Source organism: Ornithorhynchus anatinus, chromosome 1, assembly GCF_004115215.2.
Source record: "Ornithorhynchus anatinus isolate Pmale09 chromosome 1, mOrnAna1.pri.v4, whole genome shotgun sequence".
Taxonomy (NCBI): Eukaryota; Metazoa; Chordata; class Mammalia; order Monotremata; family Ornithorhynchidae; genus Ornithorhynchus; species Ornithorhynchus anatinus.
Genome location: NC_041728.1, coordinates 24,426,264 through 24,441,310, shown reverse-complemented (window position 1 = coordinate 24,441,310; position 15,047 = coordinate 24,426,264). Strand labels below are relative to the sequence as shown.

The 15,047-nt window shown below is 40.1% G+C and overlaps 1 protein-coding gene across 3 annotated transcripts in view; it reads right to left on the bottom strand.

Annotated features, from left to right (window-relative positions):
- Positions 1-3,385: 3,385 nt before the first annotated feature.
- Positions 3,386-15,047, bottom strand: part of POLK (DNA polymerase kappa) — a 58,346-nt gene continuing 46,684 nt past the window's right edge. For 2 of the 3 annotated variants that reach the window (XM_029072721.2, XM_029072733.2), the window contains 7 exons: positions 14,160-14,326; positions 12,885-12,917; positions 11,133-11,229; positions 7,290-7,461; positions 5,958-6,908; positions 5,193-5,247; positions 3,386-4,337 (listed from right to left, as the gene is read on the bottom strand). In XM_029072721.2, the coding sequence (XP_028928554.1) occupies positions 4,253-4,337; positions 5,193-5,247; positions 5,958-6,908; positions 7,290-7,461; positions 11,133-11,229; positions 12,885-12,917; positions 14,160-14,326 (1,560 nt within the window). In that variant the 3' untranslated portion in view covers positions 3,386-4,252. The remainder of the gene's footprint in view (positions 4,338-5,192; positions 5,248-5,957; positions 6,909-7,289; positions 7,462-11,132; positions 11,230-12,884; positions 12,918-14,159; positions 14,327-15,047) is intronic. The other variant, XM_007659171.3, reaches the window with a different exon arrangement.

Sequence of the window (15,047 nt, the reverse complement as noted above, 5' to 3'; positions counted from 1 at the left end):
TACCAGTTTTCCCAGACTGGTCCCAAGGCCAGGGCTGGAGGGGGAGGGGGGCTAGTGCAGGGAAGAGTGAGAACAATAGGGAAATGTGTCTGGATTGCATCAAAGACCTAAAGGAAGGGGAGACAGCCCATGTGAGACCATAGTTGAACCAACTCCTTGGCCTCAGGTTTGGTTGAACTGGTAAAACACCCAGACAACTTCTTAAGCCAACGTCAGGGTCATCAAAATTGCACCGCTGTCATAGCTTTCTTGAGATAGGAGAAGAGAGACCTGCAGAATATTCCCATTTGGTTCTGAGCATGAAAGGAGATTCTGAGAGGGGCAGAGGAAGTAAAGGATTTTAGGGCAGTCTGACACGATGAGGCTTACTCAGTTCCATTCTCCTTCTGCCCAATTCTAAATCTTGACCAATAGTTAAATCTCACAGTCACCCTTGTACTTTATCTTCCTGATTTCCTACTACAACCTAGCCCGCACACTTCACTCCTCTTATGCCAACCTACACAATATACCTCAATCTCATCTATCTGACTGCTGACATCTCACCCATGCCCTGCCTGTGAGCTGGAAGGCCTTCCCTCTTCATATCCAACAGACCATCATTCTCCTCACTTTCAAAATTTTGTTAAAAGCACATCTCCTCCAAGAGGCCTTCCCCAGTAAGCCCACATTTCCTCTTCTCCCACTTCTTCGTCACCCTAGAACTTGGATTTTCCACCCTTTATTTGTCGCCCCTCCAACCCCAGCCCCATATCACTTATGAACCTATCTGTAAACTATTTATTTATACTAATGTCTGTCTCCCCCTTTAGACCATGTCTTTCAACTCTGCTAAACTGTAATTTCCCAAGTGCTCAGAACAGTGCTCTGCACACAGTAAGCACTCGATTAATACAACTGATTGATATTCATTCATTCATTCAATAGTATTTATTGAGTGCTTACTATGTGCAGAGCACTGTACTAAGCGCTTGGAATGTACAAATCGGCAACAGATAGAGACAGTCCCTGCCCATTAACGGGCTTAAAGTCTAATCGGGGGAGATAGACAAAAACAATAGCAGTAAATAGAATCAAGGGGATGAACATCTCATTAAAACAATAGCAATAAATAGAATCAAGGTGATGTAAATCTCATTAACAAAATAAATAGGGTAATGAAAATATATACAATTGAGCAGACGAGCGCAGTGCTGAGGGGAGGGTAAGGGAGGGGGGAGGAGCAGAGGGAAAGGGGGAAAAGAGGGTTTAGCTGAGGAGAGGTGAAGCGGGGGTAGAGGGGGAGCAGAGGGAGCAGAGGAAAAAGGGGAAGCTCAGTCTGGGAAGGCCTCTTGGAGGAGGTGAGCTCTAAGTAGGGTTTTGAAGAGGGGAAGAGAATTAGTTTGGAGGAGATGAGGAGGGAGGGCATTCCAGGACAGCGGGAGGACGTGGCCCAGGGGTCGACGGCGGGATAGGCGAGAACGGGGGACAGTGAGGAGGTGGGCTTTAGAGGAGCGGAGACTGCGGGGTGGGCAGTAGAAAGAGAGAAGGAAGGAGAGGTAGGAGGGGGCAAGGTGATGGAGAGCCTTGAAACCTAGAGTTAGAAGTTTTTGTTTCGTATGGAGGTCGATAGGCAACCACTGGAGGTTTTTAAGAGGGGGAGTGACATGCCCACAGCGTTTCTGCAGGAAGATGAGCCGGGCAGCGGAATGAAGAATAGACTGGAGCGGGGACAAGTGCTGACAAGTGGCCGAGCCGGCATTCGAACCCATGACCTCTGCCTCCCAAACCTGGGCTCTTTCCACCGAGCCACGCTGCAGAACCTGACGAGTCCAGGCCATCGGTGATCACGAATCCCAGGAACCTAGAGCCCCCAGACACCTGAGCCGCCTCGGGAACCTAGAGTTTCGGGGTGCCGGAGCTCCAGGATGCCAAAGCTGCCTTGGGAACCTAAAGCCTTTGGGACCTGGAGCGGGGACTTCAGGCACCTAGAACCTCGGTGATCTAGAATGCCAGGACCTAGAGCAGCCAGACGCCGGAGCCACCCCGGGAACCTAGAGCAAACGGGGTGCCAGAGCCCCAGGATGCCAGAGCTGCCTTGGGAACCTAGAGCCTCTGGGACCTGGACCGGGGACCTCAGGCACCTAGAACCTCGGTGATCTAGAACATCAGGACCCTAGAGCAGCCAGACACCGGAGCCGCCTCGGGAACCTAGAGTCTCGGGGTGGAGGAGCCCCAGGATGCCGAACCTGCCTTGGGAACCTAGAGCCTCCGGGACCTGAAGCGGGGACCTCAGATATGGCTAGGGCTTGAATCAAAGTCTGTTCAAGCACTGGGGTATCATGGGGTTCTTCAGCATCAATGTACATAGCAGCAGAGACTCGAGATAGGAAATGGGCACTCCCTAGGATCTCGGATTCCCGGCTCCCTTCTGAGCTGTGGAAAATCAGGTTTGTTGCATATTTATGGGGTTTTCTTCTTCCCAACATTCATCCAATTATGGGATTAAGGGTGTGAGTCCCATGTGGGACAGGAACTTTGTCCAACCTGATTAATTTTTATCTACCCCAGAGCACAAGTTCTGATTGCTCTCTCCATTAATTTTAAGAACCTGCTGTATATATAAGAAAAATTTCTATGGATTGAGAGAAATAAGCACAAAAATTGTTTTGCTTCTCACTAGTAAAATATCCCCCGCTGGAGACTGTTTGTTCTGGGTAGGGGATGTGTCTGTTTACTGTTATACTGTACTCTCCTAAGCACTTAGTACAGTGTTTTGCACACAGTAAGTGCTCAATAAACAGGACTGACAATGGATAAAATCAGAAATAATAAAGAACCTACAAAGAAATATATAAGCCACCTGTGAAATTTTCAACCTGTCATACAAATTCTGAAGAAGTAGTTTCTTTTATAGACTCTAGCCATGTCAAGTTAACATATTTGAAAAGGAATATATGTTTTGGAATAGACTATTGATAAATAATTTGGACTTTGGTTTCATTAATTTTGTTGTCTTCAATAAGATTACAAACTGCAATCAAACCAAATATGTTCTGATCTCTGGGCCACACTCTGCAGATGAACATACTCTCTATTAGCTCAAAGACACTTTTGCGGACTAAAGCTAACATTCAAACTACTTAAATAAAAAACAGATATGAAAATTCTCAGGGATACCAGATTTCAACTTGTACTTATACACACCAATGGCAACATAAATTGGCACCATTTCCTTTTTCACCCTGACCGCTATCCCCATGAGTAAATATTATACATAGATTTAACCTAAAAGCTTTGTTTGCCCAATTTTGTACACTCCGATCAAAGCTATCCCTGCAAATTCTATCTCCTTAAATCATGCAAAATAAAACATAGGAGGAAAAAAGACATCTTAAACATTCAGTTGTTTTCCAATATACTATTTTATTCTCCTGAAAATGGAGGCACCCGCATATTGTTGTTCAAAAATTCTTGGAGATTAAATATATGTGTTCATTATTAAGCCTTCATCTTATTTCAGAAATATAAATTAACACAGAAAGATATGATAAAAATAAAATGGCAAGTTGGCTTTCTAAAAAACATAACTTTAAAATTGTAATGAATATCTTGACAATTGCACATTTCCTCCTTCAACATATACATGATGTATAAAACAAAACATAAATTCCCATAGCTCTTTCTGTAATCATAGTACCTCAGAGACACAAAGGTGTGAACTGGATTCTGGCCGACAGACATTCTCTTTCCACAGGGAGTTTGTCTTTGAGAGGTGTATAGCTACTTCAAGAAACAGCTTCCCTATCACAGACTTAAATATTTTTAAAGTGAAGTAAGTGCTTGAGGAATGCATTCTGGTAACAGTTTTTCTAAAAGTTATAGTTCCCTTACCATAAAGCCAACTAGCCTAAAACCATTAAAATTAGGTATCTGTGCCTGAAATAAGTAATATTTAATATGCATAATTTAGTTTACTTCATAAGCACAAATAATATGTGATTTCCTTAAAATTACAATATGCTTAATTATTAAATTATCTTTCCTTAATAATAAAATAATATTTTTCTCAGAACGTTTTACAAAGGACCCAAAGATTCCTTCTATTTCAGTGAATAAACCTGCAATTTTAGGACTCTGATTGTGAAATTAAGAAATTAACACCTCTAGTTCAAAACACTAAATGCTTATTTAATAGTGAATAAACCTGCAATTTTAGGATTCTGATTATAAAATTACAGAATTAACTCCTCTAGTACAGATCACTAAATGCTTATTTAAAAAATGAATCAATGGTGTATTTGGAATTGTTTGGTTTGGTTTTCTTGGATGACGAATGCTGTGTCAACACTCCTGGCCTGAAAGAAGAAAGAACATAGTCAGATAGAAGTGAAGAAGCAGTGTCCTTTTGCAAAATTAACTAATGAGTTTATCGATCATTAGTATTTATAGAATGCCTACCGTGTCCACAGTACTATATTAGCCATATTGGAGAATATAGTGGATATAAGAGACATAATCTCTGTCTTCAAGGAGTTTACAATCTATTCAGTGAATCAGGCAGACCAGATATGCCTGCTAATAACAATCAATTAGGTCACTGGATTTTTTGAGGGCTTACTGTGTGCTGAGTACTGTTCAAAGTTCTTGGGAGAATTAGTACAGTCTACAGTTGGTAGATACGATACCTGCCCTCAAGGAAATTACAATCCATCAAGGGAGATGAACATTAAAATCAATTCTGGGTGAGGGAAGCAACCCAGTATCAGAATTTGAACCAAATATAAGGATGTGAAGTGTAGATAATGCTGGATATGTGAATAAATAGTAGAAGACATAAATCAATATGGACCTGAGTGCTAAGCCTGTTGTAGAAACATAAGGGCTGAGTTTGCTGTGGGGATACCAGGGAAAGAAATTAATCATTCATTCAACAGTATTTATTGAATGCTTACTATGTGCAGAGCACTGTACCAAGTGCTTGGAATGTACAATTCGGCAACAGATAGAGACAATCCCTGCCCAATGACGGGCTCACAGTCAAGACTAATTAATCCAATTAATCAGAAATTAATCAAGAACATCTTCTGAGGGAGGTATGATTTCAGGAGGATTCTGAAGCTAGTTTAGTCAGCAAAATTCAAAGTAAAAATTCAAAAACTGCCTGAAGAGCTATAGTAGTTTTGCAGCCACATTTTTCAAGATTGAATTACCTGTACCTTTTTGTTCTTGTGGTGGCATTCACTTTCTGGGTTTGGCCCAAGTTTCCTACAAGAAAGCCATCAGGAAAGTCAAACTAAGCAAATTACAAATAATGAAATGAAACCATTTGTTGGAAATTTGAATGAACACTCAGAAAAACAAAAAGGCCGGACAAGGGGTCATTAAAATGAAGAAAGCTAACTGAATTCTATTAAATTCAAAGCAATAATTACCAGTGAAAACTCAGATAACATTCAAATTTCTAATCAATTCACTCATATTACTAACTTCATTTCTCAATTACAGACACTGCATTATGTACCACTTCTTTAGCATAGACTAATGCAGAATAATTTTTATATGACCTAAACCATGCAGACCAAAGTATTAGTAGAGTACTAGGAAAAAGGAGAATTTTTAAGAGGATTCAATAAAAGTTTTAACATATCATTTGTGACTAATTTGCTACTATATTTTAAAGTTCTTATGGATAAATGAAGAGTTTCTGGAAAAAAAAGGATTTTATTTCTGAATTGATTAGACTCTTCATTAAACCTCTCTACAGAGCTGATTCCATTGGGAATATTATTCCAATTCTCCAATTGGAAAAACCATGCAAAGAGAAATGACCTTATCCTAGTTGGAAGAATAAAGTAAACTATCTTTAAAATGGACTTCTAGGTTTAACCACTGAGTCGGGTCCAACCTTAACTTAAATCCCTAGGAGTCATCCATATTCAATAAAATATATTTTTTAAAAGGCATAACAAACTTACCTGCAGTTTTGGAACTTCCTGGATTACTATTCTTATCAGGACTAACTTTGTACTTCCTCATTTCTTGGATAAGGCTTTTATTCAAGCAAACATCCACATGTCTGTTGAACAGTGAGAGGTCAGAAGTCTTTTGTTCCATGTTACAAACAGGGCAAACCAGATTCTTGTCTTTGATCATACTAGGTAAATAAGGCTGCAGGGTTTCTTGCCTACCTAGAGACAGAGATGTGATTGGGGGAGAGTCTGGATGACAGCTTTTGCTATTTGAAGAGTTACTATGTGTAACTGCACTTTCCTCCATGCCATGTTGGTCACCTGCTTCTTTGCTAAAAGATTCTACATGTTTCCATCTGGAATGCATTTCTACATGTGCTCTAGAAGTGGCTTCTGCTAACTGGCCTTTTGTCATCTTCTCCAGGATTTCAAAATCTACCTCTTCACAGGGTGAAAGATTGTCATCCATGTTTTCAGTTTTCCTTATTTCTGGAGGGGCAGAATTCATGAGCTCCTGGGGAATGTCTGAATCACTATCCATCAATGTTCTACTGAGACATCCATCAATATGTCTGTTAAAGGTTTCCAGACAGGTGCTTCCTTGCACTTTAAGACAAATGGGACAGGTAAACATTTGATATTCCCCTGAATTTTCAGAATTGGGAATTTCATTTGTCCCTCTCTTAGAAATGACAGTTGTCTGCAGAGTTTGTAAATCTTGTTGAGGTTCAGTCTCATATTTCAAGAGCTCTTGGAAGTGCTGTTTCCGTTCCGCTCGTTTTTTATTGAAAAAACTCTCCTTAGGTGCCATTTCCTGAGGCTTTGGCCCTTCCTGGTCAGTTTTCTCTACAGCAACCTCAGTGATAGTTGGAACATGGCTCTCGGATTGCAAGAAACTAATGATGCTCCTTTGCTGGTGCCTCTTGTCTTCAAGGAGAAAGCCTGAGATTCGAACACCTACATATGGTGAACAAAACCAATGCCCAGTTTAAATATAAAACCTGACCCATGCGTTGAACAAAATCTTTCTCAATAAAGATGGCTCATAGCATTCTATTACACTCGTCAAGCAAACAGACCTTTTCTAAATGAGACTCTTTCATCTCTTATATTTCAACTTGGAAATTGTTGTATAGGGCTGAGTAACATGGAATCATTTCCACTGGATACCACATGATTGCTTCTGTAGGCCTAACCATATAAATCTTTATTCAAGGCTATAAAATACCATTTAAATGGGATAGAGGGAAATGGTAGGAGGTCAGAACACTCCCTTATCTTTTACTTTTTCTTAAATGATGGAGAGATAGGAAAAGCAAAAGGAAGTATGATAAATACCCATAAGTCTTAATCTCAAAGGATGAGGAAAATCAGCCTCAATTTCTGTCCTTAACAATTCCTTAGCCATAGCATAGATTTCTTCTCCAGTAGAAACTCCAGATGAAACAGTAGATGCTCGAGTTCTTACTTCAAAATTCACATTCTTTAGTTTAAGAGTGACTGTTTTGCCCTACAAAATATACACAAAACTTAAATAGTTTTTTTGGCCTTCCTGAATAGAAGAAATATATTTATAAAGAATGACGAATACCCAAATCATAAGTGTATTATATATACAGAAATTGTCAAAACAAGATTAACCGTAATGAAGGTTATCTTCAGATAATCTGAAATTCAGACAAGTTTCAGCCCTCCTCTTCTTTCAAACATTATTCCAAACTTTTACCAGAAATGAACAAGAAACAAAATCTATGTCTTCCTCTTTATCCCATTATGGCAATGCCAATTAGCATCTTCACATTAAGAAACTGTTAATGAACACTGAAAGGGCATAAATGAAGCAGAAAGAGGGAGAGAGTGAAGCAGAAGGCCCTGGGTAATTATCTCCTGAATTATCAAGAGTTACATGATATGTTTCTATCAATCAATCAAATACATTTTATTTATTGAGGGCTTACTGTGTGCAGGGCACTGTACTTAGAAATTGGGAGACTTCAAAACAACAGTATAAAGACATTTCCTGCCCACAATGAACTTACAGTCTAGAATGGGAGGCAGACATTAATATAACTAAATTACGGATATTTACATAAATGCTGTGGGGTTGGGGATGGTGCACAAAAGGAGCATGCCAGGGCAATGCAGAAGGGAATGGGAGAAGAGGAAAAGGGGGCTTAGTCCGGGAAGGCCTCTTGGAGGAGATGTGACTTCAATAAGCCTTTAAAGGTGGGGAGGGTAATTGTCTGTCAGATATGAAAAGGGAGGGCATTCCAGGCCAGAGGCAGGACATGGGAAAGAGGTCATCATCGGCGAGAGAGACGAGATCGAGGTACAGCGAATAGGTTGGCATTAGAGGAACGAAGTGTGCGGGCTGGGTTGTAGTAGGAGAGTAGTGAGGAGAAGAAGGAGGAGGCAAGGTGATTGAGTGCTTTGAAGCAGATGGTAAAGAGTTTCTGCTTGATGCAGAGATGGATGGGCACCTATTGGAGGTTCTTAAGCAATGGGAAAATATGGACTGAATGTTTTGTAGAAAAATGATCTGGAATAATTGGATAACATGCATCTTTAGTGTGACTTGGTTTAATGCCTTTGAAGTTATACCTTACACAAAGTAACCTGGGAGGAGAAACATAAAGCAGCCCACTCCTCTCACCACAGTTGTCTCCAAGCCTCAGATCCCTTGTCCCGAATCCTTCTGGAATTTCCTGGGCCTTCCCACCTTCCTGTCATGGATTCCTCTCTCAATTCCAGAACCCCAAGCCCAGGCCAGAACAGTCCAGAATCACAGGGAGCTAGCTTTTATCCCTTTCCTTATCATGCTTAGAGCTTCCTTTGTTTGTTAATTAGAAATAAAACCCTTTGTTTTCGCTCCAAGAGAAAGAGGTGTGGTTCACATGCCAGACACAAACAGAGACATAGAGAAGTTAAGTGACTTGCCCAAAATCATACAGAAGGATTAGATTAAATTAGAAATCAGCACCTCTGACTTCCAGGAGGAGAGTGGCTGGAAGGGGAGGTAACAGAAGAGGATATGGATAGGGATATGTTACTCCTTGCAGGTTTAAACTTTATTTGGGGAGAAGTGGATAGGATACTGGGGAAACGGGATGCTGACTCAAACAGAGGGTTACTATTTGATGATATACTTGACTGGAGATTGTTTAAACATCTTTGGGTCAACAGCATTAAATATATTACTTTGGCACTATGCTGGAGGAATGTCTATGAGCTCACCTCCCCCATGACAAGCACGGGAAGCCTGTTCATTCATTCATTCAATAGTATTTATTGAGTGCTTACTATGTGCAGAGCACTGTACTAAACGCTTGGAATGAACAAGTCGGCAACAGATAGAGACAGTCCCTGCCCTTTGATGGGCTTACAGTCTAATCGGGGGAGACGGACAGACAAGAACAATGGCAATAAATAGAGTCAAGGGGAAGAACATCTCCTAAAAACAATGGCAACTAAATAGAATCAAGGCGATGTACATTTTATTAACAAAATAAATAGGGTAATAAAAATATATACAGTTGAGCAGACGAGTACAGTGCTGAGGGGATGGGAAGGGAGAGGGGGAGGAGCAGAGGGAAATGGGGGGAAAAGAGGGTTAAGCTGCGAAGAGGTGAAGGGGGGGACGGTAGAGGGAGTAGAGGGAGAAGGAGAGCTCAGTCTGGGAAGGCCTCTTGGAGGAGGTGAGTTTTAAGTAGGGTTTTGAAGAGGGGAAGAGAAGCCTGTCATCAGTAGACTCTTGGAGACTGTCAGGTCAACATCCGACATCAGATTAACACTCGTGATAAATTGGGTTGATCAAAATGATAAAGCAGTGTGGCTCAGTGGAAAGAGCACAGGCTTGGGAGTCAGAGGTCATGGGTTCAAATCCCCGCTCTGCCACTTGTCAGCTGTGTGACTGTGGGCAAGTCACTTAACTTCTCCGTGACTCAGTTACCTCATCTGTAAAATGGGGATTAAGACTTTGAGCCTCATGTGGAACAACCTGATTACCCTGTATCTACCCCAGCGGTTAGAACAGTGCTCTGCACACAGTAAGCGCTTAACAAATACCAACATTATTATTATTATAAATGCACATATATGAGAGCTTGTGTGGGGAGGCCTACTTGTATCTCTCTAACTCAAGATGAAGCCAGACTATTTCACTAGCATTTACACTAACAGACAATTTTGGCAGGGGTAGTGGGGAGAGGACAGGAGGGGGAAAAGAAAGGAGAATATCGAGCTCTTGGGTTCATTATCGAATTATATTATACTCATATATGCCAAAACCATGGAGGCAATGGGGGTAACTACCTGTAAAGAAGTTTCTTCTAGACTGTAAGTTCATTGTGGGCAGTCTGTTCTACTGTTATACTGTCCTCTCCCAAGCGCTGAGTACAGTGCTCTGCAAACAATAAGCGCTCAATAAATACCACTGATTATTGATTGGTTTTTGAGTAAGGATCCCAGCCTCTTTTATCGCAGGCCTCTGCTAAGACCTGATTAAGGCTTTTCAACCAGGGCTGAAAAGACCAAAATGGTGGCTTTTTGTCTTCTCTGAAGGCTATCGCCTTCAAATTCCCATCCCCTCAAAATCCCTCCCCCCATTTATCTCCACACTCACAATTAAGAATGAGCACCTATGTTGTACTTCAAATCTTACTATGTCATTTCAGAAACATTCAGCTTGCTAAGGAATTTCTGAGCTATAATGATCTGGGACCAGGCTAGATCTCTGCAGGGCCTCTTAAGAGTCTGGGTCCACAATTTCTGGATTGAGACTTTACCACTAGGAACTCAATACCAATACCAATCAATTGATAAACTGCATATATTGAGCACTTAACTGTGTGCAGAGCACTGTACTAAGCACTTGGGAGAGTACAGTGTAACAGATTGGTAGAGCTCTGTGAAGGACAATATTTCGTCCTACCCCTAATCCAACCCATGCTTTGTAGGTTCTTTTAAAATAAATACAGTCTGCTCTGTGGCCTTGAGCAAGTCACTTGACTTCTCTGTGCCTCAGTTGCCTCATCTATAAAATGGGAATTAAGACTATGAGCCCTGTGTGGGACTTGGGCTGTGTCCAACCTTGTATCTACCCTAGAGTTTAGGACAGTGCCAGGCACACAGTACATGCTTAAAAAATACCACTAAAACAAACAATATAGTAATTTAAAATACCTTAAGCAATTCTTTCTGTAGGTCCTGAGCAAGATCGTTGCAAAGTTCTTGGCACAAGCTATACTGTTCTTCTGCTTTACTTATCTCACTGAATGTCCTAAAGAAACAAGAGGGATTGCAGTATTCTAAGTAAATAACATTTTAGGGATAAGTCAGAGATGATATGTCATTCCAAAATTCCTCAGTTCAAATATATTCCCAATTGTGCAGTAGAAGTCATCAGATTAGAATAAAATTATATAAATTTCCAAACTGTAAAATACAGATACTAGAAAGTCACATCACATTTTTTGCTAAACTCATATAAAGTTGGTATTTTTTTTTTTTTTACAAACGTCTCTCCATGTGATATTTCAAAATCACTAAGATTTGGATACACCAGTGGACAATGAATACACCACATGAATGATAAGCAGACCACTAGGACATGTGAATGCAAAATGTTTCCACTGGGCAATTCTACAAAGAAAAGAGGATGAAGAAACCAATCCCTCAGGCAACTATCCAAAGCAAATAATTCTGTGTAACCATTCTCACTGGAGAAAAATGAACCATATTTCCTAAGGAGTTCGAGAATTCTGTCTTTCTCTGGTGGACCCAAAGAAGTAGTTTTTTTTGGGGTATGCTTAAGTGGCTTGCTTAGACTATTAATGTGCTACAAGATTTAAAGTTAGCTAGTGGTGCAAAAAATACCAGGGTTAAAGTCTGATAGCTCTCATGATAGGTGAGCTCTGGTAAAATGAAAGCAAGTCCACCTGTGCTCTAAGAGATCACTCCAATTTTGTAAACTATTTGTTCTTACACTCCCAAAGCCAGAGTTTAAACGTATCTGTGACTGTAAAAATAGCAAGTTCTTAAGGTTTGTGAGTCATGAAATGAAAAGACAAGTTTAAATAGTCTGTTGGTTTTGTTTTTTTTTTAAAACGTCTGCACTAACTTCAAAATCAGTTAATCTCCAAAAGGCAATTTTCCCAATAAAAAGTGAGTCAATCCAATACAAACATAAAACACATTGCTATTTTCCAAATTACACATGATATGGGAACCACTGAGTTATTCTTATATAACTCTCTGCAATGCAGAGTGCTAATAAAAAAAAGTTGCCACTAACAGTAAAAATCCCAGAGGCAAGAGAAACATTTCTGGACAGTGGAACATTAAATTTCAATTTTATATATTACAGTTCCATCTTCCACTTAAATCTCCTTTGTAAATCTTAACTTGCACAAAAGTGTTAAGGGAATGTCAACACTTTTACATGCAAAACATCATTTCTGGGTCATTCAAAACATTCCTGGAATCTGTGTCAGAATTCTCCATACACAGCTGTCCTATGCCCTTGAAGACATTTGCTCTCCAGAGAACTAATGACAAGTCACCATCCAATTTACTCGGGGCCTAACATTATCTCCTGGTAGTAAGGTAGGCACTTTGGGAGGGGCATTTACTACACTACAACAGTGTAATTCAATTAATGGTATATATATTGAGCATCTATTGAGTGCTGGTGCATCTCTTGGAGAAAATGTGATGGAGAGATAGGGGCGGGTGCTGCAAATGCCATGGAGGAAAGACTGGCATTGGAAAACAATAAGGAGTGAAGGATAAAACCGATATTGTGGGCTGGTGGAACAGAATCCGTCAAATATTTAATGCTTCAGTAACAATATTACTATCAAATTCATTTGAACAATTTCTGAACTTGAGAGAAATGTCAGACACATTAATGATAGAGAATTAAAAGCATAATACCTTTCAATGCTCATACTTTTCCTTTCTCCATCTCTTTAAGAAGAAAAACAGAAACATTTAGTGACTTTTATAAAATTTCTCCAACTAATTTTACTTCCTCTTTATATAGTCAAATGGTTTTCCATGCATATTTTTTACCTTTGAGAAATAACACTTGTGAAAAAAGGAAATAATATCATCGGGAAATGAAAAGCAAGAATGCTTTTCTTAGACATACAATGAAATTTGCCATGAAACAAAGACTTTTCATTTGGTTTACTATGATTGTTAATATAATTGGTTTTTGAGCCAGATTATTCATTGAGATCTATGAGCTTCGTCAGTCTCCAAAGTACTTTATCAAACCTATAAATAACAAAATCCAAGTTTTAAATAAGAAGGGCCCATGTGGCCCCTTTTAAAGTTTAGTCATGTCTCAATAGTTCAGAAGCTGACTATCCATTTTAGGTATTTCCCAGGCCCTCTGAATAATTCCTTTTTCCTTTACTTTGCCAGTTATCCGTTTTACTGCCTTCATCACCTCAACTAGAGCGTGGACAGGGTAGAAAGATTAATTAAAGCTCAAATTCCTTGATTCTGCTACTTTTGAGCAGTTCTTGAAGGCTTGATGGAGGAGGTGGAGACAGAGGAAAATAAAAGAGGGTTATTCCTGTCTAGCCAAGAGTAAACAGCACATACTGCAATGCTACTAAGCCTTTTAATATTTTTGAAGAAAAAAGAAAACTATTTGGGTGGATCCCGTCTGATTTAATTTTATAGATGTAACTTTAATCCATTACAACCTTATGGAAACACTTTCCTATGTAATAAGAATATTCATTTCTTTTTATTGTTTATTATAATGTATCACATGAGTAAATAGGGGTCTTTGGTGGTCTGGGCTTTAAAAATTTGATTCATGATGCCAAGACAATTTTTTTTTAGTGGTATTGGTTAAGTGCTTACTATGTGCCAGGCACTGCTCCAAGCGCTGGAGACACAAGGTAATCAGATTGCACACAATCCATGTCCCACATGGGGCTCACAGTCTTCATTCCTATTTTACAGGTGAAGTAACTGAGGAATAGGGAAGTTAAGTAGTTTGCCCAAGGTCACACAGCAAACGATTCTCAAAAAAGATACTCTCAGTTTCTCCCAAGCCCACAGAGTAGGGAAGGCTTAGATTATAAGTTTTCACAGGATCCTTATTTGCAGATTTTTTACTAAATCCTGTGACCCCCACGTTGGTGTATTCGACAAATACCAAGGAAGGCAAAATGATACACTGAGACTTACTTTTCCAAATGTGTTGAACCCAGACCTAGGGAAATGTGAAGGAAATTATGCCAAGATGATTCAGAGAACAGGAGAGAGAGCAATGCCCTCTGCTGGTAAAGATCAGTACAGGTGGTAATTCCAAGAGCCTTTAGCATTTTCTCGGTAACTTTTCCTATTCCGGACACCTGTAGGAGGATTGACAGATATGAATCATAAGAATCACCAAGCCACACAATTTTATTATTAGTGATTAGAGGCTGTCTTTTTTGGCGATATTTCCAACGGTTTGGGGGGACTGTGTGGGCATGGAGTGGGTCTACCAACTCTACTGTATTATATTCTCCCAAGTAGTTCGCACGGTGCTCTGCACACAGTAAGCGCTCAGTAAATACCACTGATTGAGTGAATGAGAGGCAGATGGCTATCAGTTGGTAAGGGAAACAGAATAAGAACTGTGGTATTCGTTAAGTGTTATGACATACCAAGCGCTTGATTAAGTGCTGGAGTAGATTCAAGATAATCGGGGAGGACACAGTTCCTGTCCCACAGAGGGCTGGCAATCTAAAAAAGAGGGAGAGCAGGTAGGTGATCTCCATACTATAGATGAGGCAGATAGAAAGTGACCTGCCCAAAGTCACACAGTGGGCAAGTGGAAAATGAGATTAGAACCCAGATTTCCTGACTCCTAGGCCCAGGCTCTTTCTTGAAGGATAGGCATTTGCTTCAGTTTTCAGACAACAAGAAAGTATTCCTTACTCTCCTCCAAACACAGACTTGGTTGAATAAGAAACGTCCGTTGTCCAAGATGAGCACATTGAGCCTGCAAATACACTAGGGTCTCCGGACCAATTCATTATGGAACATTCTTCAGGGCTTTTGTTACTTAAAATTTACCTCAAGCAACTA